This window comes from Papio anubis, chromosome 5 (assembly GCF_008728515.1).
Source record: "Papio anubis isolate 15944 chromosome 5, Panubis1.0, whole genome shotgun sequence".
Taxonomy (NCBI): Eukaryota; Metazoa; Chordata; class Mammalia; order Primates; family Cercopithecidae; genus Papio; species Papio anubis.
In genome coordinates, this window is record NC_044980.1 from 45,152,295 (window position 1) to 45,179,053 (window position 26,759).

The 26,759-nt window shown below is 36.6% G+C and overlaps 1 protein-coding gene across 4 annotated transcripts in view; it reads left to right on the top strand.

Annotated features, from left to right (window-relative positions):
* The window catches only part of PARP8 (poly(ADP-ribose) polymerase family member 8), a 191,918-nt gene that overhangs the window by 71,272 nt on the left and 93,887 nt on the right, over positions 1-26,759 (top strand). For all 4 annotated transcript variants that reach the window (XM_021939359.2, XM_017959529.3, XM_021939360.2 and 1 more), the window contains one exon: positions 23,457-23,494. In XM_021939359.2, coding sequence (XP_021795051.1) covers positions 23,457-23,494 — 38 coding nt within the window. The remainder of the gene's footprint in view (positions 1-23,456; positions 23,495-26,759) is intronic.

Here is a 26,759-nt window from a genome sequence, read left to right on the forward strand (position 1 = left end):
TGTAATTTTAAAAACCAGTTTTTTGTTTAAGTTGTAAATTCTAACAATATTTTGTAAAGATTAGCTAAAAATGGTTCAAAGAAATTCTGAATAGAAATAGTAGATATGCCGACTGATATTTGCATAAAAAACTAATTAAAGCACTTCTTTGGAAACATTCAGTATTTCGTTGACTAATTTAGCTTTGAGAACAAAGTAGTAAAAGTCGTTATTTTAATGATAAATGTAAAGGACATGCAATAGCTTTGACTCAGCAGATTGTATCTTTTTCCTTTTTTTCCTTTTTTTTTTTTTTTTTTTTGAGACAGAGTCTCGCTCAGTCGCCCAGGCTGGAGTGCAGAGGCGCTATCTCCGCTCACTGCAAGCTCCGCCTCCCGGGTTCACACCATTCTCCTGCCTCAGCCTCCCGAGTAGCTGGGACTACAGGCGCCCGCCACCACGCCCGGGTAATTTTTTGTATTTTTATTAGAGACGGGATTTCACCGTGTTGGCCAGGATGGTCTTGATCTCCTGACCTCGTGATCCGCCAGCCTTGGCCTCCCAAAGTGCTGGGATTACAGGCGTGAGCCACCGCGCCCGGCCGCATCTTTTTCTTTTAACTGTAGGAAATGAAACTGTGAGTAGTTTTCACATACTCACATAGTTTTCACATTTCTCATCTGTGGTCATAGATGACATTAAAAATGGGTGAAAGGCCAGGCGCGGTGGCTCACGCCGTAATAATCCCAGCACTTTGGGAGGCCAAGGCGGGTGGATTGCTTGAGGTCAGGAGTTTGAGACCAGTCTGGCCAACATGGTGAAACCCCGTCTTTACTAAAAATGCAACAAAATTAGCCGGGCGTGGTGGTGTGCGCCTATAATCCCAGCTACTCGGCAGGGGAATTGCTTGAACCAGGGAGGTGGTAGTTGCAGTGAGCCGAGATCGCGTCATTGCACTCCAGCCTGGGTGACAGAGTGAGACTTCGTCTCAAAAACACACACACAAAAAAACAAAACAAAAGTAAATGGGTAAAAAACTTGTTCCTGACCTAACAGATGGTGCCTATTGGAGTCTCTGATGGGCAGCTTGACTTTTAAAAACTGAAAATTCAAACTGTTAGTACCAATAGTTTTTAAAAAATAGTTTTTTTCTCTTAAAAAATCTTTTTCACATTTTAGAATTCTTGATGAAGTAGTTTTTTAAAACCTCCTAAATGATTTCTTGATTTATTGACTTTAGCTAAATACTCTTAAATTATCAGTTTTTGAAAAACTACATGAAGCTACAGATAGCAGTATTTATGTTAACTAAACTATACTCAGGGACAGAAATTGTGGTTGAATAATTTAGAAAATAGTTTTTCAGTTGTTGACTCACAACCTCACAATTAGTTGTATTAAATTGTATAAAAGCAATTTTTCTATATCTATGGTAGAATCAAATGTTTTTACATCATATTCAAACTTTTTTTTTTTTAAATCATGTGAGGCTTTATTTTAGTATTTAATATGATTATTTCTTTCTTATCAAGCCAGATTCCCTATAGTTTCTTACAGATCTGATTCCCTCACTTGTCCATCTTTTCCTTAAATCTGTAGTACTTACTTGTTTCTGGTATGTTCTCAAATACTTCACACTTCCCTCCAAAAGCATAACTTTTTTTTTTTTTTTTTTAATTTATTTATTATTATTATACTTTAAGTTGTAGGGTACATGTGCATAGCACGTGCAGGTTTGTTACATATGTATACTTGTGCCATGTTGGTCTGCTGCACCCATCAACTTCGTCATTTACAGGTATAACTCCATTGCAAATCCCTCCCCCTCCCCCTCCCCATGATAGGCCCCGGTGTGTGATCCGTTTCCCCTTCCTGAGTCCAAGTGATCTGTTGTCCTTCCCACCTATGAGGTGAGAACATCTTGGTGTTTAGTTTTCTGTTCTTGTGATGGTTGCTAAGAATGATGGTTTCCAGCTGCATCCATGTCCCACAGGGGCCTTAAACTCATCCTTTTTATGGCTGCATAATTGTTCCATGGTGTATATGTGCCACATTTTCTTAATCAATCTGTCACTGATGGACATTTGGGTTGATTCCAAAGTCTTTGCTATTGCGTGAATAGTGCTGCAATGAACATCGTGTACATGTGTCTTTATAGCAGCATGTTTATAATCCAACTTTGGAGTATATACCCAGTAATGGGATGGCTGGGTCATATGGTACATCTAGTTCTAGATCAGCGAGGGTCGCCATACTGTTTTTTCCATAATGGTTGAACTAGTTTTACAATCCCACCAACAGTGTAAAAAGTGTTCTATTTCCTCCACATCCTCTCCCAGCACCTGTTGTTTCTGACTTTTTGTGAGTCATACATTCTAACTGGTGTGAGATGGTATCTCATTGTGGTTTTGATTTGCATTTCTTGATGGCCAGTGATGATGAGCATTTTTTCATATGTCTGTTGGCTGTATGAATGTCTTCTTTTGAGAAGTAATGCGTTCGTATCCTTTGCCCACTTTTGATGGGGTTGTTTGTTTTTCGCGTAAAAATTTGTTTGAGTTCTTTGTAGGTTCTGGATAATTAGCCCTTTGTCAGATGAGTAGATTGCAAACATTTTCTCCCCTGTAGCAGGTTTGCCTGTTCACTCTGATGGTAGTTTTCTTTGCTGTGCAGAAGCTCTTTGGATTTAATTGAATACATTTGTCCAGATTTTAGCTTTTTGCTGCCCGTTGCTTTTTTAATTGTTTGGAGCATGAAGTCTTTGCCCATGCCATATGTCCTGAATGGTACTACCCTGGGTTTCCTCTAGGATTTTTTATGGTATTAGGTCTAACATTTCGATTGTCCATCTTGAATTAATTTTAGGTATAAAGTTTCAGCTTTCTACTTATGGCTAGCCAATTTTCCCAGCACCATTTGTTAAAATAGGGAATCCTTTCCCCATTTCTTGTTTTCTCAGGTTTGTCAAAGAATCAGATGGCTGTAGATGTGTGGTATTATTTCTGAGGACTCTGTTCTGTTCCAGTGGTCTATATCTCTGTTTTGGTACACCAGTACCGCCTTGAACAGTTACTGTAGCCTTGTAGTATAGTTTGAAGTCAGGTAGCGTGATGCCTCCAGCTTTGTTCTTTTGACTTAGGATTGTCTTGGAGATCTTGAGGGCTCTTTTTGGTTCCATACATGAACTTTAAAGCAGTTTTTTTCCAATTCTGTGAAGAAACTCCTTGAGCTTGATGGGGATGGCATTGAATCTAAATTAGCTTGGGTAGTATGGCCATTTTCACCGATATTGATTCTTCCCTATCCATGAGCATGGTATGTTCTTCCATTTGTTTGTGTCCTCTTTGATTTCACTGAGCAGTGGTTTGTAGTTCTCCTTGAGAGGGTCCTTGACATCCCTTGTAAGTTGGATTCCTAGGTATTTTATTCTCTTTTAGAAGCAATTGTGGTGGAAGGTCATTCATGGTTGGCTCTGTGTTTGTCTGTTATTGGTGTATAAGAATGCTTGTGATTTTTACATTAATTTTGTATCCTGAGACTTTGCTGAAGTTGCTTATCAGCTTAAGGAGATTTTTGGGCTGAGACAATGGGGTTTTCTAAATATACGTCATGTCATCTGCAAACAGGGACAATTTGACTTCTTCTTCTAACTGAATACCCTGATTTCTTTCTCTTGCCTGATTGCCCTAGCCAAGAACTTCCAACACTATGTTGAATAGGAATTGGTGAAAGAGAGAGGGGCATCCCTGTCTTATTGCCAGTTTTCAAGGGAATTTTCCAGTTTTGCCCATTCCAGGCATGATATTGGCTGTGGGTTTTCATAAGCCAAACAGCATTATTTTGATGCGTTCCATCAATACCGAATTTATTGGCGTTTTAGCATGAAGGGCTGTTGAATTTTGTCAAAGCCTTTTCTGCATCTATTGAATAATCATGTGGTTCTTGTCTTTGGTTCTGTTTATATGGATTATGTTGATTGATTTCGCGAATGTTGAACCAACCTTGCATCCCAGGATGAAGCCCACTTGATCATGGTGGATAAGCTTTTGATGTGTTGTTGAATCCGGTTTGCCAGTATTTTTATTGAGGGATTTTTGCATCGATGTTCATCAGGGGATATTGGTCTAAAATTCTGCTGTTGTGTCTCTGCCAGGCTTTGGTATCAAGGATGATGTTTGCCTCATAAAATGAGGTAGGGAGGATTCCCTCTTGGAATAGTTTCCAGAAGGAATGGTGCCAACTCCTCTTCTCTGGTGAATTCGGCTCATGAATCCATCTGGTCCTGGACTTTTTGGTTGGTAGGCTATTAATTGTGCCTCAATTTCCAGTCCTACTATTGGTCTATTCAGGGATTCAACTTCTTCCTGGTTTGATCTTGGAAGAGTGTAAGTGTCAGGGAAATTATCCATTTCTTCTAGGTTTCAGTTTATTTAGCATTAGAGGTGTTTATGATATTCTCTGATGGTAGTTTGTATTTCTGTGGGGTCGGTGATATCCTTTATCATTTTTAATTGCGTCGATTTGATTCTTCTCTCTTTTTCTTCTTGATTAGTCTTGCTAGTGGTCTGTCAATTTGATCTTTTCAAAAAACCAACTCCTGGATTTACATTGATTTTTTGGAGGGGTTTTATTGTCTATCTCCTCCCAGTTCTGCTCTGATCTTAGTTATTTCTTGCCTTCTGCCCAAGCTTTGGAATGTGTTTATCTTGCTTCTCTAGTTCTTTATTGCGATGTTAGAGTGTCAATTTTGATCTTTCCTGCTTTTCTCTTGTGGGCATTTAGTGCTATAAATTTCCCTCTACACACTGCTTTTAAAATGATCCCAGAGATTCTGGTATGTTTTATCTTTGTCCTCATTTCCAAAGAATCTTTATTTCTGCCTTCATTTAGATTTGTATGTACCCAGTAGTCATTCAGGAGCAGGTTGTTCAGTTTCCATGTAGTTGTTGGTTTGATTGAGTTTCTTAGTCCTGAGTTCTAGTTTGATTGCACTGTGGTCTGAGAGACAGTTTGTTATAATTTCTGTTCTTGTACATTTTGCTGAGGGTGCTTTACTTCCAATTATGGTCAATTTGGAGTAAGTGCGATGTGGTGCTGAGAAGAATGTATATTCTGTTGATTTAGGGTGGAGAGTTCTATAGTCTCTGTGGAGCTCTGCTTGCTGCAGAGATGGAGTTGATTCCTGGATATCCTTGTTAACTTTCTGTCTGCGTTGATCTGTTTAATGTTGACAGTGGAGTGTTGAAGTCTCCCATTATTATTGTATAGAAGTCCTAAGTCTCTTTGTAAGTCTCCTAAGGACTTGCTTTATGAATCCTGGGTGCTCCTGTATTGGGTGCATATATATTTAGGATAGTTAGCTCTTCCTGTTGAATTGATCCCTTGACCATTATGTAATGGCCTTCTTTGTCTCTTTTGATCTTTGATGGTTTAAAGTCTGACATCAGAGACCCCAGGATTGCAACCCTGCTTTTGTTCTCCATTTGCTTGGTAAATCTTCCTCCATCCTTTATTTTTGAAGACTATGTATGCCTATCAGGTCATTTCTATCAGTTCTTAATTGCATTTGATCATTTTGGTGTGTGGTGGTCATTATGGCCAGGTGGGAACGTCAGTTTGTTCCGTGGTGTATCCGGATATAAAATAAATATTTCATTGAACGTGTGCATTTGTAACGGCCCGGGTCGTTGGGCTGCGTGACGGGCGCTTATATGCGAGCAGCGGATTTTGCGGCTGGAACCGGCACGGTTGATTTTGCGGCGTTAATATGTGTCTTGGGTTGCTCTTCTCGGGGTATCTTTGTGGCATTCTCTGCTTATTTCCTGGATTTGAATGTTGGCCTGCCCTGCTAGGTTGGGGAAGTTCTCCTGGATGATATCCTGAAGAGTGTTTCCAACTTGATTCCATTTCCCCCTCACTTTCCAGGCACCCCAATCAGGCGTGGAATTTGGTCTTTTTACATAATCCCATACTTCTTGCAGGCTTTGTTCATTTCTTTTCTTCTTTTTCTTTTGGTTTCTCTTCTCGCTTCATTTCATTCATTTGATCCTCAATCGCTGATACTCTTTCTTCCAGTTGATGAGTAGGTTACTGAAGCTTGTTTATGCGTATTTCGTGTCCTGGTTTTCATCTCTTTCATTTAAGTTTATGACCTTCTCTGCATTAATTACTCTAGCGATCCAATTCTTCCACTTTTTTTCCAAGATTTTTTAGTTTCTTTCTTTGCTGGAGTACGTAATTCCTCCTTTAGCTCTGAAATTTGATGGACTGAAGCTTCTTCTCCCATCTCGTCAAAGTCATTCTCCGTCAACTTTGATCCGTTGGTGGCGATGAGCACAAGCTCCCTTTGCCGGAGATGTGCTCTTATTTTTTAAATTTCAGCTTTTCTGCCTGCTTTTCCCCATCTTTGTGGTTTTATCTGCCTCTGGTCTTTTGATGATGGTGTTGTACTGATGGGGTTTTGGTGTAGAGTGTCCTTCCTGTTTGATAGTTTTCCTTCTGGCTGAGGTCAGGACCCTCGGCTTTCTTGGTCTGTTGGTGCTTTGGGTCCACTCGGGCCTGCTGCTGGTATCAGCAGCCCAGAGGCTGCAGAAGATGAAGTATTTCTGAACAGCCAGTGTAGCTGTCTGATTCTTGCTTTGGAAAGCTTCCTCTCCAGGGGTGTACTCCACCCTGTGAGGTGGCAGAATCAGACTGCCCCAGTGGGGGATGTCCCCAGTTAGGCTACTCAGGGTCCAGGGACACTTGAGCAGGCAGTCTGTCAGTTCTCCAGTCTCAACCTCTGTGTTGGGGAGATGCGCCTTCAAAGCTGTCAGACAGAGTCGTTTGGGGTTTTCTGCTGCTCTTGTTGTTGTTGTTGTTGTTATTGTTGTGTAGCTGTGCCCTGTCCCCAGAGGTGGAGTCTGTAGGCAGGTTTCCTTGAGCTGCTGTAGGCTCCGCAGTTGGAGCTTCCCAGCAGCTTTGTTTACTGCCAAGCCTCAGCTTAATGGCTGGCCCCTCCCTCAGCCTCGCTGCTGCCTTGCCGCGTCACAGACTGCTGTGCTAGCAATGAGGGGAGGCTCATTAGGCGATGGGACCCTCCTGGCCAGGTGTGGGATATGATCTCCTGGTGTGCCTGTTTGCTTAAAAGCGCCAATATTGGGGTAGGAGTTACCCGATTTTCCAGGTGTTGTGTGTCTCAGTTCCCCTGGCTAGGAAAAGTTCCCCTTCCCCTTAAGCTTCCCAGGTGGTGATACCTGCATGCCTGCTTCGCTCTCGCTGGTCGGGCTGCAACAGCTGACCAGCCACGGATCTCCGGCACTCCCCAGTGAGATGAACCCAGTACCTCAGTTGAAAATGCAGAAATCACCGGTCTTCTGTGTCGCTGGCGCTGGGAGTTGGAGACTGGAGCTGTTCCTATTCGGCCATCTTGCTCCGCCCCCTCCCAAAAGCATAACTTAAGTTGTCTTGTCTTATGTATAGCATTTCCTTATTTTCTTCATACCGTGAACAGTACTAATGAGGAAGGTGAATTTAAGTGACATACTTTATTATGAAAAATACTTTTGGAAGCATTTAGAAAATTCTGTGATTTAATGTTGTTAAATATAAACATATAGAAAGAGTGATAAAAAGGCTTTTAACATTGAGCTCCATCTTCCTTTTTTATGGAGGTCTTATTTCTGATCCCATTTGGATGTTTATCTTGTCAGTTGTTATATGTGAAATCTATATTTTATTATGGATCTCTTTTTTGGGGGTAGGATGAGCGTTGGGAAATCTCATGAAGGAAATTTTACCTTTTCCTTCCCTTCATGATTCCCCAGCCCTTTTCAGAAAAAAAAAAGGGGAAAAGGAGAAGGAAAGGTTTGTGTGATGGTGTAGGAGTGGCCAGTTCTTCATTTGCTTTGGGCTGTCTCTAGAGGACTAAAGTCATGAGAATTAAAGTCACAATAATCATATATTTAGTCCCTCATGATAACAAAGGGCAGTATGTAGGTGAATACTTTGCTGGAAACGACATAATCATTTCAAACAAATTAATTTGTCAGTAATATATTAACTGGTATGTAAAATTGAGTCTCTTTTCCTTTTTTATGTCTTTAGAGCTATGTAATTCTCATCTAAATTGCAGATGTCTCCGGGATGACTAATATATATTTTCTATCTTAAATTGATTGATCAAATAAATATTTAGTGCTCTCTCTTGCTGTCTGCTTTCCCCTGAAGTCTGTAACTGGAGAAATTTCTTCATTGACTTATCTGGAGCTAGAGGTATGTTTATTTTTAGAGATAGAGAAGTGAATTTTTCATGAGTATTGGAGTTTTCTCATTTTCTTCAGTGAATTCATAATGCCGAAATCACGGAGGCCAAGGCGTGGATTTACTCTTTGACCTGCAGTGCCTAGAAAGGGAAGCTGAGACAGTGGGCTGTTTATGCCCATCCTAAAATTCAAATCATAACAATTAATATTAAAATATGCAGAATAATATATAGTTATCATATCTAGTAATAACATTAGTATAATAGAAATTCATCATGGGCAATGTAGGATATATAGTGACTGGAAGAACATTTTTGTAAGATAGATTGATGCTTGCTTCTCTTGTATGTTAGTACTGTACTATAATAGGATTCTGGTGTACTTTTGTTTGGCTTCTGGGTAGCTCCCCAAACAGAATATATTTTAAACATATTTGCATGGCCTACAAATATTGACATTTCAAGACTTTGAAGTGCCCTTTGCTGCTTGTTCAGATTTTATAATCAATGTTGCAAATATCAAGTATAATATTTTCATGATTTTGGGCTTGTTGAATTATAGATAAATGCACTTGAATGCTCCGTACATAATGTATACATGGACAGTGTGACTCCTTTGTTCTAATTTTACATTATATGGTATAATCAAATTCTATTACAATGATTTATTTCATGCAGACACATCATAGGCCAAATGATAACCTTTAAAATATTATATATGCTAAAAATCTGTTCTGTGAGTGAAAGACAAGTGTTATCCATCTATCCTAAAATCAGACTTATAAACAGACTTAAGTTAATTGTATTCAGGTTATCTTTGATAAGACATAAAATACTTTATATTCTGCCATTTTAAAGAATCATTCAATGTCCCTGGCAAGGGAGCTATACATATATTTTGAACATCTCTTAGGATGCAACCTGCATATATATTGAGCATCTGGGACACAACAGTGAATAAGATATACATAGAGAAATACGATCTAGTGGGAGAAAGAAGCATTAATCTGATATTCATTCAAATTACAACTAAGAAAAGTTTTAGGTGGGGGTTGGTATAGAGCTCTATCTAGGTAAGGTAGGGCCATGGGGGTGGAAGCTGGGGGAGGGCTCAAGAAAGTAAAAATGTAAACTAATACCTGAAGGATGAGTAGGATCAAGGCAGGAGATCTAGGGGATTTTCCCCCATTTTATTAGTGAATGTATTCTCATTTGAAAGATGGAATTTATGTTTCGAATTAAATCTAGTGGTTTCCCCCTGTAAATATGTTTGATTACTATTAATAAAATTGATTCCCAAAAAATTAGAAAGAAAAAGAAGGCAAACACCATCAGCAATAACAACAATCAGTGAATCAAGAAACCTCCCCCCACCCACCGAAAGCATACCCTGCAAAAAAAGTTAAAATTTTAAATCCATACAAAGAGTAATTTGTGACACATTGTTTTGTGTCCTTAGCGACACTTTTCTGTGCATCTGTATGCATTTGAGTATGCATTGTTCTTAACAGAGACAGGGTTATAACCTCATTAAGCTAGTTTTATATCTCTTTTAGTGGCTACAGCATCTTTGTAATGGTGCAGCATCTTTGTAATGGATATGCTATTACTTAACCAATGCCTATCTGTGAACATTTTAGTTACTTCTAACTTTTCAAAATCCAGAAGTATTTTAAGCAAAGTCTACTGTGTTTACAAAGTTGACTTAATCAGTTCAGCACCTAAATTAATCCTAAATAAGGAGACATTTATTTATGGATTCCAAAGATTCTTTGCTTATGTTTGCATACTAAATAAAGATGGTTCAAATGAGAATTGGAGGTACAGGCATTTAACTTACTGAGATACATATTCTTTAGCAGACAAAATTTATTTGTAATGCCGTGAACAAGAATCACTTGCATTACTACCAGTTTTCTATAACTTATGCCCATCATTCCAATGGAAAAACACCCAAGATCTTTTTTGCCCATTTTCAAGGTTTTTACAGTTTTTCCTTTAGAGTTTCTCTCCTGTGATCATAAATACTTTCCAAAGGTAATTCTTCATCCAAAAACAAAACAAACAAAAAACCCGCAGTCAGAGTCTTCATTAACCATATAGGCTTCCTGGAGTTTGCAAATCTAGAACCATGATCTGTTGAGCAGCTACTGATCAAGGTGATAAAATTAACTTTTCCTCTGAAATTTTCATAAGAAAGATGGCATTTGACTTTTAAAAGTGCTTTCTTGAGGCTAGAAAAACAAAATGAAGAAACTCTCTCCACCTGATTTTTATCTTCAGTACCTATCTATATAATTGGTGAATTTCTTCCTGGTTGAGGCTCCCAAAATTTACTATGATTCCCATCTTGCCAGAAAGTGACCTTCCTCACCATCTATAAGTCTGGGAACCTATCAGCTAGTTCTTAGGCCAGTTTTCTTGGGAGGGGTGTGTAGGCATTTATTCCACATATAAAGTCATTCCTTGTTCCTTAATAGTTGCTTGCTATTCCTGATTAAATGAAAATTATTTTAAATATGATACTCCAGGGATAGCCTTGGTTACCAAATAGAGTTATCCAATGACATTCTGGTAATAAAAGAAGAGATATTCTTATTGAACCTGTGAAAATAACTGTATTTGCCATGAGAATAAGGGCACTCATTAGGAGTTTCTGAATTCTGGAGTAATCAGTGAAAATCATATGCTGTTTTAAAATGTTTATTTTAGTTTAGAAAAGCAGCATCCACAAAATTCAGAATTAAATATAGCTTAGAAAGGACTTTTTCATATTTATGTTAGAAAATAGAATATTAAAACAGTATCAACAGTATCTAAACAAATAGCCACAATTGAATGTCCCTCACCAGTTATTTCAATCTTATGTAGTTCCTGTTTCATTGGATCTTGGGTCAACAGTCTGTCTTCTGCTTCCATATGAAAAATCTACATTTAGAGCTTAGTTTGAACATATATTCAAAATTGGCATTGTAATCCTAACTATCTTGTTAAACTGCCACCTTTCCTTTGGTAAAACCATACACACGGCTATCTTAGATTTTTGTAATTGAGGCTTTTAGTTACATATTCATTGGCCTAAGAATGAGTTGCATTTGCTAACTAAATACTTACTAATCAAAATATGTCGTCAAAATATGTCATATTTAAGCACAGTGCCCTTATAATTCAAATAATTATATTTTACACAATCTTGTGAGAACAAAACATTTTCTGAAAGCTTAATGAATAGTGAAAGGGTAATTGATTTTAGTAACCACTTAGAAATACCATTCTGGAGTCCATAAAAGTATTACTATTGCCCTCTTTAGTTGCTCTTCTCCCAAAAGGCTATATCCAAAAAGAAACAAACAAGAAAAGCAGTGGATAGGACTAGGACTTTCCAACTCCAGCTTTACTATAGTATTTAAACAAAGTAATGAATCAGTACCTATGAAGGCCTGAAATAGCATGTAACCACTAGGGGACAAATTATTAAATCATAAAGAAAATGACTTTATCTTTGGCGAGCAGAAAAATATTAAAACCTGTGCGCTTGCAGTTTTTTCTTGTGTAATGTATAAATGTCTAATTTATTACAGTTGTTTTTAGGTCATGACCTAAAATTTATTCTATAAAATTTATGAATATTACTTGAAACTCTAAACAAATCACTAGTGTGTATTCACTGCATTAAAATAATCAGGTAAAAATCATAAAATTAAAGCTATATGTTTACATTCAGTTTTTAATGCAAATAGCTTATAGATGCTTACATTGAAACATCTCAAGCACTTTAATAGGTCTACCTAAAATTAGGATGATTTCAGTTGTAAGAAACAAAAATACTTTTTCTGGCTTAAACCAACGGTGTCCAATCTTTTGGCTTCCCTGAGCCACAGTGGAAGAAGAAGAATTGTCTTTTGCCACATATAAAATACACTAATGCTAAAGATAGCTGATAAGCTAAAAAAAAAAAAAAGTAGCAAAAAAACCTCATAATGTTTTAAGAAAGTTTACAAATTTGTGTTGAGTTGCATTCAAAGCCATCCTGGACTGCATATAGGTCACGGCTTGGATGAGCTTGGCTTAAACAGTAAAAAGGATAGTTATTTGTTCATGTAATAAAAAAAAAATATTGATAATGAGGTTTAGGCTTAGTTTAAATCAGGGCTCTGCCTCTGTCTCTGACATTTTCTAAGCTCCACCTTTTTCTGTATCAAGCACATTCCTAGACCGGCTTGCTTGTGGGTGTGAGAAGGCTAAACAGCAGAGACCAGAGCTGTCTGCTTCCTCATTCACATCTAGGAGGAGCAAGAAACTTCCCACAGGTGTTGAATCAAAGTCCCAAGCTTTACTCTGAATGGAGCACCCTGAACCAACAACCACTGAGGCCAAAGTGTAGGACACAGGCTAGGTAACTCCTCTTTCCTTCCATTTGAGGGGGATCTGTTATCCTGATGGCTTATCCAGTCATTCAGTCTTCCTCTCCACCTGGGAGAAGGGATTCTCCTCATGAAAACCTTAGGACTTCCATATGAAGCGGGAGAGGAAGGAGCAGAATATTCAGGAGGCCTTTGGATGTCCATTACAGATTTATTCTGCTTTTACTCATTCCTTGATTTTTTTTTGCAGGGAGATGGGGTTGGGGAGGGAGTTGAGAAGTCATTTTTATTGATCATCTCCTCTCACTACATAAGCTGCATTCTTCCATATATCATCTTCCTTGTAATCTCCTCACAACACTAGGGGAGTAGATATTATCTCTCCAAATAAGCAGAAAGGGGTTAGCCAATTTAATTTTCTGAGGTTTACATTATAGTAAAGGCAAAATTTAATTCAAGCCTATCATATACTAAACTCTGTGCTCTTTCTCCTGGTTGTAAAATAATTCTTATTTATACAATAATTTTGTAAGGAAGATTATTCAGACTTGGAAGATCAATGGGGGGTGTGTGTGTGTGTATATATATAGTGTGTGTATAGATATAGTGTGTGTGTATATATATAGTGTGTGTGTGTATATATATATGTGTGTGTGTGTGTGTGTGTGTATATATATATAGTTTTTCTTCTTTTTTTTTTGAGACAGAATCTCGCTCTGTCGCCCAGGCTGGAGTGAGGTGACGTGATCTCGGATCTCGGCTCACTACAACCTCCACCTCCCAGGTTCGAGCAATTCTCTGCCTTAGCCTCCCGAGTAGCTGGTATTACAGGCGCCTGCCACCACGCCTGACTAATTTTTTTGTATTTTTAGTAGAGACAGGGTTTCACCATCTTGGCCAGACTGATCTTGAACTCCTGACCTCGTGATCCATCTGCTTTGGCCTCCCAAAGTGCTGGGATTACAGGCATGAGCTACTGCACCTGGCGTGGGTTTTTATATTTTTAATAAGCATTCATTCTACATATATTTATAGTGTTCCCACTATGTGCTAGGTAGATGGTAGTGCTGGAAATACAACGGGAAGAAAACAGGTGCCTTCTACTTTATGGATTTAGCAGGGGAAGCAAATATTAGTAAGTCATACAATTAGCCATATTTACAAACTGTGTAACTGCTCCTTAGTAAGAGCTGATCAAGTCTGGGAAAGGTCATCAGAAAATTTTTTCTTAGGAGGTGACATCTGAATTGAGAACTGAAGGATGAGACTGAGTTAACCAGGTCAAAAGGAGGAGGAGGAGGGGAGAGAGAATTCCAGGCAGAGGGAACACAACGTGCTCAAGAACTGAAAGGAGTCTTTTTTGTTGGAGCATAGAGAGAACACAGAACAGTGAGGCAAGATGAAGATGAGACACGTAGATAGGCAAGGTCTTGCTGGGGCTTTAGATGTTATTAAAATTGTGTTTGAGCGTAGCATGGCAGCTCATGTCTGTAATCCCAGCATTTTAGGAGGTGCTTGAGACCAAGAGTTTGGGACCAGCCTGGGCAACATACTGAGACCTCATCTCTACACTAAATTTTTTTAAAACTTAGCCAGGCATGGTGACTTGGGTCTGTAGTACTAGCTACTCGGGAGGCTAAGGTGGGAGGATTACTTGTTCCCAGAAAGTCGAGGCTGCAGTAAGCTGTGATTGCGCCACTGCTCTCCAGCCTAGGGTGATAGAGTGAGACCTTTTCGCAAAAAAAAGTAAAAATAATAATTAAAAAAAGATTATATATTTGATATTCCATAAGAAATTAACTTGGAAATAACTTATTTTATTTGCCTTAAGTATTTAAGATGCTGAGGGTTGTATCATACTGTCGAAGTTCTCTGTAAATATTATAGTGTTTGTTCCCTTGACTGGACAAAGCCTTAATTCAGCTATAGAGTTATTCAGTCATATTCAGTTTTTCCATCTTGGTATGCTGGGCAGATCATTTATAGCCGCTTTAAACTTTTTATGACCACTTTAAACTTGAACTTAGATATAAAACAGTGAAGGTAAAAACATCTACGTGTTACTGAATATTTATCAAAAGAATACTGAGTTACTTATAGTTACAAAGTGTTCAGTAAAGAAAAGCTCAGATATTAAACTTTTGGGATGCAATATGGAAATGGTATTTATATAATTAATCAAGGTGTCAGCATTTGATGGCTTGACATGATCTATCTACTATTCATATTTTATTGGAATTGTATTTGTGTCCTTTTATTTGTAGTCATGAGTAAAGAAAAAGAAGCACAGCTTTATTTAAATATAATGTTGTCTTTTGTATGGAACTAAGGTAGTGTAAAAAACCCATTTTTCTCACTTGCTTTTTAAAATATCATTAACAAAGCATGCATCAATGTTACTAATCAATGTCAGACTTAGTTCTCTCAAGTTCCTCCCTGTTAAGAAAATAGTTTACTTAGAAGTCCAAACATTTAACTTACAGTGTAATATTTAAGCATGGAAGTTGCTGACTTGACCGCTTCCCTAAAAAACAAACAAACAGACAAACAAACAAAAGCATTACTTTTGATCTTGTTACTTCACTTGCTGAAAGTATAACTTAAAAAATTACCAAAATAAATTTTGAAAATAGGAAAACATATTATTGAGAAACTAACTTAATGTTTGTTGGGCAATAATCTTCATCCTTTTACCTTAGTAAAGGGTAATACGTAATTTATTTCATAGGTGAGAAAGATGTGTTTTCTTTTCTTTTTTTTTTTTTTTTTTTTTTTTTGAGGTGGAGTTTCGTTCTTGTTGCCCAGGCTGGAGTGCAATAGCATGATCTCGGCTCACTGCAACCTCTGCCTCCCGGGTACAAGTGATTCTCCTACCTCAGCCTTCAAGTAGCTGGCATTACAGGTGCACACAACCACGCCCAGCTAATTTTTTGTATTTTTAGTAGACATAGGGTTTTACCATATTGACCAGGCTGGTCTCGAACTCTTGAACTCAGGTGATCCGTCCGCCTTGGCCTCCCAAAGTGCCGGGATTACAGACGTGAGCCACCACACTTGGCTGCGTTTTATTTTCTAGAATGAGAACTTACTGTTCTTGTCTTCATGTTGAGTGGTTCCGAAGAAGGGTGGGAGCAGATACTGTGTGCAGTAGTTCATATAATTCTATTTTTGGCAGTTTGGCTTAAAAACAAACACATTTGTTCATTTTAAATAGTACTACCATTAATATGTTTGTGGCTAGTTTTTTTTCCCACTCACATGGTTACATATGTTTGATAGATTTCGAATTGTGAAATTGTTAGATTAAATTAATAGAACAAAGTCCCAAATGGAATATGGGTTTATGAGTTCTGTGCAGTAAGTAGATGGATTAATCTTAGATTACAAGGACAGATATTTCCTTCTTCCTGAATACAAGGAGGGGGTATGAGCTTGTAGGTGGTTGGTGGAAGACAGAATAGAGGGAATGTCTTGAGGAAGTAACCATATGATAATCTCTCTTAATGTGGAAAGAAAGCATTTTGATGAGAGTGAAAGGGTAGATTGTTACAGGGTGTTGGAAAGCTGTGAAAATTTGCAAAAACAACTGAGAAGAAAAAGTAAGGGGGTCTATGAAGAATGGGTTTCTCAGGTTACTGAGCAGAGTTGTTAGTAGATGATATTGAGAACCACATGTCTGTAGGGCACCAGGCCCCTTAGTTTCATTGTCCTTTCCAGCAGCATTCAGAGCCCAGGTCCAGGAGCTGAGCATGCCAAATATGACCTAATCTGCAGTTTGGAGCTGGTAGGATCAGGTAGTCTGCAGGGGCAGGGTAGGGGCTGCACATTGAAGGAGTTCAAGATGCTGTGGAGAGAGCAGTTAGGTATCTAAAATCATGGGAAGATGAAAATGAAGCCCAGAGGGACTGGTAAAGACACAGAGAGTGAATGCATTGTTTAAGGATGTTAGAAGTAGGAGGAAAGGAGTGAGAGCTGGAAAATGATAAAATTGTGGTTAAAAAGTGGGGTATGAGAGTTTCAGATTTTAGAAGGAGAGCCATTCACTCCAAATCAAGCTTCAAGGTATAGCCATTTGGAGATTTGGTGAGCTAGAGGTAAGGGAAACGAGATCATGGAACTATGTGCAGCTTAACGTTGTCCAAATGGATGTGAGTGATGTCAAGATTTTTGGTAAAGAGGAAAAGAAGGTCCTAGAACTCTCTAATCCTGGATAAATGACAAAAAGATTGTAGCTCATAATGGTGAAGAATGAGGATGCTGTAGCTGATTGACCTGTACAATTTGAAAATGTTTTTGGAAGATGAAATGATGATGAACATGAAAGTGAATGTTTTGGGAACTGAATGGCATTAAAGTAGCAAAGGTGAGCTTCTAGCATGCCCCAAATTACCTTCTAGCTTGAGACACTAGAGTTGGGTCTGGAGTTGGGTAGTGGGACAGAATCTCTTTCACTCTGCAGCACTTGAAGAGTAAGGAAGACAGAATTATAAGTGCTGGAGTGAATTTTCTTCTAGAAAGCTCCAGTGTGTCTGGGGATGAGATGTGGTCTCAGGTTTTAACTGCTGACTTGCAAGTGAACAAAGACTGAGACCTGACCAAACACGATGGCTCACATCTGTAATCCCAGAGCTTTGGGAGTCTTGAGGCCATTGCATTCCAGCCTACGTGACAAAGTGAAACCTTGTCTCCAAAACATAAATAAATAAATAAATAAGATTAAAAATAAATTGATTAAATAAAATTGAGATCTGTACTCATAAGCATCTTAGCTAGGGTAGAGAATTGTTTGTCATGTGCAAGTTTTTGTTTCTGCCTTTTGCTTTTTCTTATTTAAATTCTTAAAGTATGATCTAGCTGGGAAGGATAAAAGATATGAGGATGTAGTTTATTGGAGAAATTCTTTTAAATATTAGCTGGTAAGTAAAAAGATAATGTGCAATAAAATACTGGTTTTTACTTGTTCTGTCAAAACCTCTGGGTGTTGTTGAAAAAGCATAAACTGAGGATCCAGGAGTTTTACGCTACAGATGGCAGTTATGGGCCCTGTTTATAAAATACAGATAATGAATTAGTGCATCGAAAAAGTCTTTTAAGTCTAAAATTCTTTCATGTTCAAGCCTAAGTTCCAAACTTTATTACATAAAAACTACCATCTTCCACTACTTTTGAAAGACTCTTCTTAGGTCCATGAACTTGGGAGTTCAGATCAAACTCTATCTATCTGTTCTTAGCTCATTGCAGACATTTCAGAAGGAAAAGGATGGTAATGGAGTGATTGGGAAGTGTAGATACAAGAATGACCTTATGAAATGGTTTCAATTATAGGACTAAACAAATATATGAACAAAATACAAGATTAGGTAGATATGGAACAACTGACGGCTGCTCTGGGAACTCCTTTGGTAGTTGTTGGCTATTGGGAGATGTCTTTTGTTGGGCCAGATGCTTTCAGAGGAAAAAGAGGTGAGAGTAACCATTTTGTTCGAAAATTATTGAGGTGCAATAAAATAATTTTTAGATTCTGGTTTCAAAGTTGTGACTTTAAGGACCATACATCACACTATTCATATAATATATACCAAACACATATTTGAGTGACCTGAGTTTCTCTGGCAAAGCACCTCAGTGTAATTAATTGTAAGTCAGCATATCACAAAATTCTGAAGGGTTTTTTTTTTTTTTTTTCTCTGAATAGGAATTCAGAGCTTGCTCCAGGGATGTGAGGACAAAAGATGAGTATGACTTTTAAAAGGAATTCAGAGGTTGCTCCAGATTTTGCTTTCTTCTCACGTCCACATTCTTTCACTTTGACTTATGCTTCTTGACAATATTTTCTGCCTGCTATATGGTATTTATTAGGTACAGCACATACTAACAGTACTCTGCAATCTACTTAAACTTTGCTCTTTCCACTTTTTTTTGGTACTACCCATTAGATCCTTGAGCCAATCATCCATGTCTGCTTATACTAGATTGTTTCCCTTAGAACTCTGTAAGCCACAAAGTGAAACTGATTAGGGTTTTACAGTCCTGGTGATTTTCCTTCTGGTATACCACCGAGAAAATGCTGTCGCACAAGGGGCTGATGAATCATTTTACAGGATTTCTGTTTGCTATTTTCTATTTGAAAAATTAGGTATGTTCACGAACATGGGAATGTCTCCTAATATCATGAGGACAATAAGACCATAAAATAAAATAATCAGTGTTGATTTGGGTCTCTGATAAATGCAGTATATTGTACTTTTTAGCAAATTGAGTACCCGAGAGAACATTCATTCATGTAAATTTCACTTCTATAAATTTTAATTGCTTGTACTGGAAGCTGACTAAAATTATTCGGCACCTGCTGCTATGTGTCTGGCATTGTCCTGGGGTCCTTGCACCTGTTAAGCCATTAAATCATCACAGCAGGCTGTTAAGGTAGGTATGGATTCTTCCATTTTACTAAATAGAGATTGAGTCTGTGGGTGTTTAACTAACTTTTCTTATGCCTCCCAGCTAGTAAGCCTCAAAGCTGCATTGGACTCCTGTTTGTCTGTCTTGAACTACAACAGGCCCTCTAACTGGAGGTAGACAAAGGAATGAATTAAGGCCTCATTTTGGATTCAGACATTGATTTAGATGAAAAATGAAGCCCATTGCCATTGGTTGAGATGGTAGGCTGTTGGGAATTAATTCAGCTTAGTACTGAATATAATCTCTGGCATGGCATTGCCAAGCTTCTGTCACATAGCACTGCCAGATCAGAAGGGTGCCTTGATCATCGGTTTTATTTCTACGTAGTAACATTCGATAGTATAAGGGAATCGATCACGGGAAAATGAATTCATATGGGGTCATAGCGTACATTTCCCCCAGCTTGTTTGCGGCACCATTGTCATGGATATTTTATCTTCTAATGTTTGGCATGTTGATTCAGGACCATGATTTCCAAAGCTGCTCTATTGGCTGGGGTCCAACATCTGCCATTTGTTCCTGCATTCTTATTCCCAATACATACCTTTTCACTGATATTTGCTCATATTTTACTACTATGATAGCTTCTCAGTCTGATCTCTCTTTTCTTCAATCCATCCTAAATATTAGCTATCAGAGTACCTTGTTCAAAATACTAATTCTGCCTGGAAATACTATTATGCCTCATACTGTGTGATTCCATTTGTGTATCATTCTTGAAATGATAAAACATTTAGAGCTAGGGAACTGGTTAGTGGCTGTTGGGCTTAAGGATGCTTAGGTGAAGGGAGATGGATATGTCTCTAAAAAAGGTGGCACACGGGAAATTTTTATGTGATCAAATAGCTCTGTATTTTGTTTGCTGTAATGGGTATGTGATGCACATGTGATAAAATAACGTAGAACTATATATTCAAACTTTGCACTAATGTCAGTTTCCAGGATTTGATATTTACTGTAGGTACATAACATGTAAGCAATGAAGGAAACTGGGTAATATACATGAGACCTTTGTACAGTCTTTTCAAATTTATGTGAGTCTATATTATATAAAAAGTAAAAAAAAAAATACTACTGTGCTTTAAAATTTTCAAGTTCCTTTGTCTGTCATATTTATTATGTATCATATTCTCTGGTTCCCTCTAAATTAATCATCCAAAGGTATTGCCTCTGATATATATATTTTTTTCTATTTAAATCTTATTTGGCATTAACACAATGTTTGGCTCATACCAGGTTACCATAAAGTGGTCCTTGAGTTAATACTGGGATTAATGGTTTTAATCCCGGTGCTTTGAAAGGCTGAGGCAGGAAGATCACTTGAGGCCAGGTGTTTGAGACCAGCCTGGAAAATACAGCGAGACCCCTGTCTCTACCAAAAATAAAATAAATTAACTGGATGCGGTGGTGCAAATCTGTAGTCCAATCTACCCAGGAGGCTTCAGGGGACAGTTGCTTGAGCCCAGGAATTTGAGGTTACAGTGAGCTATGATCCAGCTTGGGCAACAGAGCAAGGCCTCGTCTCTAAAAAAATTTTTTTTTTAATTGAACAAATTTGCTTTATGAAAGAAAAATGTATCAAACTTGGTCTCATTACTAATCATACTTCTTTTCTACTCATCTACTTATTCAGTTTTTTTTTTTTTTTTTTTTTTTGTCTCTACCTAATCTCTTTCCAAGGACTGAGCAGCATGCCAGGGATTTGACTGGTGGAGTTGGGAACTCTATTCAAGGACTTAAGACTCAACTGTCATAAGGACAAGATGAGCCAGGGAACCCAGGGTATAAGCTGTGTTGACTCAACGTTCATCCATCCATTCAAATTTATTGAGATTTGTGTTATAGCTCAGTATATGGTCTATCTTGATATTCTGCAGTTATAGTGTTCTATGAAAATCAGTTTCACATATTCTGTGTCTTTAATTTTTTTTTTTCTTTTTGGTTTGGTTCTGTTAATTACTCAAATTATGATTGTTGAGTTGTTCATTTTTCCTGTATTTATGTCAGGTTTTGCCTCATATATTATGAAGTTTTGTTATTAGGTGCATACACATTTATGATTGGTATGCCTTCTTCCTAAAAAACTGACACTTTTATCATTATGAATGATCTCTATATCTTCAGTCCTCAGTCTTCTGATGCTTATTGTTTGTGTGGAGTATCTTTTCCATTCTTTGCTTTAAATCTGTATGTGTCTTTATATTTAATATGGATCTCTTAAAGATAGCATAGACCTTGCTTTTTTATCCATTCTGGTAATCTTTTCCTTTTATTCAGTGTGTCTTATTCCATTAACATTCAATGCAGTTATTGATATGATTAGATTCGGGCTGTATTTACTTTTTGCTTTCTATTTTGTGCCTTCTGTTTTTTGTTCCTCCTTTCCTGCTTTCTTTTGGATTAAATCTTCCAAAATGATTTTTAGAATTATTGTGTAATTTATCTATTAGCTTTTTAAGGAGTTTGTGTGTGTGTGTGTGTTCATGTGTACTTGCTATAGGGATATTTCCTTAACTTTTCTGGTAGTTATTATTTAGGGGTAATATATCATTTTACATCGTATGTAAGGATTTTGCAACTTCATTTTACATAATATGCAAGGACCTTGCAACTGTTTAAGACCATCCTACCCATCCCTGTTACAATGCTATAATCATATGTATGTGAAGTGCTATAATTTTACTTTTTAACAGTCAAATATATTTTTAAAACATTAAAAAAATCGTGTTTTATATTTACAGTTTTCGGTGCTTTTGATTCTTTTGACTTTCCTGTCTGGTATTATTCATCCAGAAGAGCTTTGTTTAGGACTTCTTATACTGCAGGTCTGCTGGGGACCAATTTTCACAATTTTATTTTATCTGAAAGTTGCTTTATTTTGCCTTTATTTTTGGTGCATACGTATGTATAATGTGTGGACTGAATGGAGAATTCTGGCTGGACGGTTGTCTCCTCCCCTCCCCAAAAATCAACATTGGTTCTTATCACTGTTTCCTCTTGTGTAATGTGTCATTTTATTTTTCTCTGACTTCTTTCAGAATGTTTCCTTACATTTGGTTTTCAGCAGTTTGACTACTTGTACCTGGCTGTAATTTGCTTTGTGCTTTCCTATTTCAGATTTTCTGAGCTTCTTTATTCAACACATCTTTGTCTTTCACTCAAGTTGGAAAATTTTCAGCTCTTCTTGATATTTTCTGCATTATTCTTTCTTTCTTCAGCCTTCTAAAACTCTAATATACAAATGTTTGCTCTTTTGCTAGTGCTCCATAAGTCCCTGATAGTCTGTTTTTGTTTGTTTCTGTATTCTTCAGGTTGGTTTTTCCTTTACATTCTTAAGTATACTTATGATAACTGTTTTAACATTATGGTGGGCTAATCCCAACACTTGGACCTTCTTTTCTCTTGAAAATAGGTTACATTTTTCTGTTTGTACATATATTAAGTGATTTCTGATCATATTGGATTCACACTGTGAATGATGCTTTGAGTAGATTCTGTCTTCTGTATGTTCCTTTAAAGAGAATTAGTTTTTTTTTTTTTTTTTTTTTTTTTTTTGTCATAACAGGAAGATAATTTGGCTGAAAGCAAACTAAAATTTGACCTTTCTGTGGCAGGTGGCAGCTTCACTGATGCAGTCAGATAGCTAATGTTAAACATGTGCTGTGTGTCATGCACCAAAATAAATGATGACACTACAAATATAAATAGACGTAGATCTTAACCGCATGGGGCTTGCTATCTAGTTGACAGAGATAGAAAATGAACAGATAAATATGTTCAATTTTCATGTCATATGAGATAAGGACATAGAGGCAGAGGGTTACTGAGAAGGGAGTTGTGCAATTGTTAAAATATAATTTAAAAATTATTTTGAAACAACTCAATCCTTATGAAAACAGAATAAAGTTTATATATGTGTGTGTGTGCGTGCATGATGAAAGATTGATAATATTACTGATACTTCCATTATATTTTGCTAATTCTTTTAGAAAAAAACCAAGATTATCCAAAGTACTTCATATTTTGGGGAAACAATATTAAAAATGTTTAAATTCTTAGGTGCTATACTAAATAAGAGACATACTTTTTTGGTAAGAAAAGATGATTTGATGAAATCTGAGCAAAGAAAATAAATGATCATATAATAGGAAAAATAGACCTTGCTGAAATAAAAGACCTATCTAAAGATAAAGCCTTGTAGGGAGAAAGATATTTCAAAACTGTTAGACTAAGATTCATTTAGACTAATGGAAAGCGTATTTTAAAAAACATGTAAGTTTCTTATGTTGGATGTAAAAGTGGTTTTATACTTATATCTGTATAACTGAATGGGTAATATCGGGTTGGTCTGTCTTTTATAAAAGCCTGTCTACCTTAGCACTAACTTGAACCTGTTTTTCTTGTTTTAACAGTGTATCCTACGCAGTACATGTATCTGAAGATTACCCAGGTATGGTTTTCTCGTTTTATTACAGATATTCATATCAGGGTTCCTTTGAATATTTTTTTCTTCTGGATATGTAAAACACATATAAATATATCAAGGGGTGAAACATTGGTAGAGGAAGCCTTAAAGCTATAGAAGAATTCTGCCGACTGCCTGCGAAGTACATGTCTTACTCTGAGACACAGTGCAGAATCAAAATAATTTCCCAATGAAAACTTCTTTAAAGATTCCTATGATGGTTCCAGGCTGTACATTTACATCATTACAATTAAAATAAATATTCTCTCAATGGCCTAATTGTTAGTTTCGAACATCATTTGGCCTTTCAGAATGTAAAAATAATAGGTAACACTTATTTTTCAGTCAGTTTTCTAAGTGAGTGTGTGTGTGTATCTATTTTTTCTTTTTAGTATTAAAAAATAGTGATTAGTTCATAGTTTGGTATGGAGATAATGTAAAACTTACTTGTTTAGCATTTAAGTATTTTCTGCGGCAGTTTGCATTAAGCATTTAATCATTTTATAAGATTGTTACATTTGAAAATACTTTCTTAAATCACAAACTTCCTTGCAATTATTTTGCTATGCTCTCCAAATGTTTTAAGCATAGTATTCTATAAAACTGTTGTACAGTTATACAATGAGATTATTCATTAAGGCTATGCCTATTTTTAATAGCAATACAAAAAGTGTTCTAAAGAAATTTTACTGGAAGAACCAATACAAGAAGTATTTATAAGAAAAATGCTTTTTGTAGATGGTTAGGCAATCAGCCCTGTCTGATAGTATAGCATGTTTTTGATGATATGTTTGCCGAGTATGTTATGAAAATAGAGGCCTCACTATTTATTGTAAATATAAAAATTAATGTGCTTTTCATATGAGGCAGATCATAGAGATGTCAGCCATGAGAGGTACAGGACTTTAAGTCAAGGTAATAGAAATAATAGTACAAATTAAAACCCAAGTTGAAGACACTTAAGTGAATTAATCTGTAGCACAGAATATGTATGGTAGAAGATGCCTTTAGTAAACCAAGTGGACCAAGTGTTTAGCTCCCTCTTGTGGTCAAGAGGTATTACTTGGGCTTTTTCTCACTTTAAGGGAGCCCCACCTGGAAATGCCAATATACAAACATTGAAATTCTAAAAAAAAGTATTGATTATCATTTGTGCTCTTTTTACTGAATTGTCTAATTGGAGCAAGTTTGCAATGAATTTTCAATATAACTTCATTTCCAAAAGGAAGGAGTGTAAGTATATATATTTAATCTGTTTGGTGAAAGTAGGTTGTTATGCTGCAATAAAATACAATTACAGAAGACGAAGATTAGTGCATTCTGGTTTAAATACTGGGGCAGAATTTTCAATTGGTTGACGTAACCAGTATATCAAAATACACTGTCCAGTGGACAGTATTCCAAGTATTTGCACATACATAATTTCATTTGATTCTCAATGCCAGTCTGTATGAAAGGCAAAACAGGGCAGTTTAAAATATAAATTCATACTTAGAGAAGTGTACTGAGAGATGGTAAGTATTAAATAACATTTTCCCAAAACATATAGTTTGGAGATAAAAATCAAGTCTGTAATTACGTTCTGATTCCCGTTGCCTCTGGGGAAGTAGTGTTAGTATTTTTATGGAGCTTTCTTCACAGTGAACATTAATATGATAATGTTTTCCCCATTATTAAATTTTAATCTACATTTATTTGTACTAAGAGTTGTTGGTTAATATGCTTGACTTTTTAGGTAGACATCTTGTTTTATAACTTCTATGTTTGTTCTTCCTTTCCAACATTTATACCTGTTCTTGTTGGCACTGGAATAATTTTTAATAATAGATATGAAAGTTGGCAGCTTTGTATCTTTTCTCAAAATTAGTGAGCATGCTTCCAGTTGTTTTCAGAAAGGAAATTACTCTTTTTCTCATTTACCAAGGTTTTTTTTTTTTTTTAAATGAATATTAAGTCTTTATCAAACTACTGTTTGGCATCTGTTGAGGTGGTATATCTACTTTTTCCTTTAAACAATAAAGTAACAAATTATATTAGCAAATAACTCAATGTTGATCTATGAGAATTATGTGTTTTGTCATATACTTTAACATTAAAGACCTTAAGTTGCTGAAGGAATTAAACAACTCTTTGAGCATTTGCTAGAACTTGCAGACAAATCTGTCTGAGCTTTTTAGGGATGGTTCTGGGGCAGTTGTCTTATTTTTCTGCCGTGATTATTATCTCTTCTGTTTTCCTATTTCTTAGTCATTTTAAAATAGGTCTTCTTCTTGAAAGTTTCTATGTTGGTGAAATGTCCAAATTTTTTAGCAAAAGTATAGTATTTGGTCTGTAATTGTAAAAATCTTCCATGTCTCTGGTTATTTCTCCTGGCCCATTTTTATTGTTTAAATTTGTTCTTGTTCTTCCCTCTGTTGGTTTGTCTTCCAAATAGTTTGTCCATTTAAAAGAATATTTCAAACAAATAGCTCTTTTTAATGTTGCATCCAATTTCTAAATGCAGTAATCTTGATACAACATTTATTAATTCCTTCTAATAATATAGCTTAGGCCGCCCCACCTTCTCCTGGATTATTTGGATCAGTAATTAACTAATCATCTAAGTTTGAACATAGGAAATTTTCTTTGCTCTATGAAAATGTATCAGTATTATCCTCCAAAGTCAAGATTACATCATTCTAGCTTATGTCCCTAGGAACAGATTTGTCCTTTTATGATTGTGATCTATTAATTAACTTGTGCCACCTATTGAAATTTATTTCATAGTTTTAGTGAAATGAAAATTTAGAGGGTCTTTATTGAGTCAGCATACATAATAGCATGTATATAAGTGAAATACTAAATGATATGTTGACTGTTCATAATTAAGTGAAGAAATAGAGCAGCCTTCTGATTTACTTGTACTTCTTTGTGTATTTTATACTGAAGACAGTTTTTATTTTTTAATGTAAGAGAATGGATTACACAATAGTTGTGTGTATTACAAGTCACAGGTTGGCTCTGCTATAATGGCAGAACTCTTTAATTTTCTCTTTCCACTTTTAATTAGGAAGGCTTACCTACTGTTGGGAGTGGACTCTCTTATCCCTAGTAGAGGAATGAAGGGGTACTTTCTGGATCCTCTACTACCTGTGAGTCCAAAGAGTCTTGACCTACATGATATACTTGAGCATTAGGTATAGCTTGTGAATAAACCTCTTCAGTGAGAATTAGAATCCTATACAGTCTATATCAAATTACAGCCCCAAAA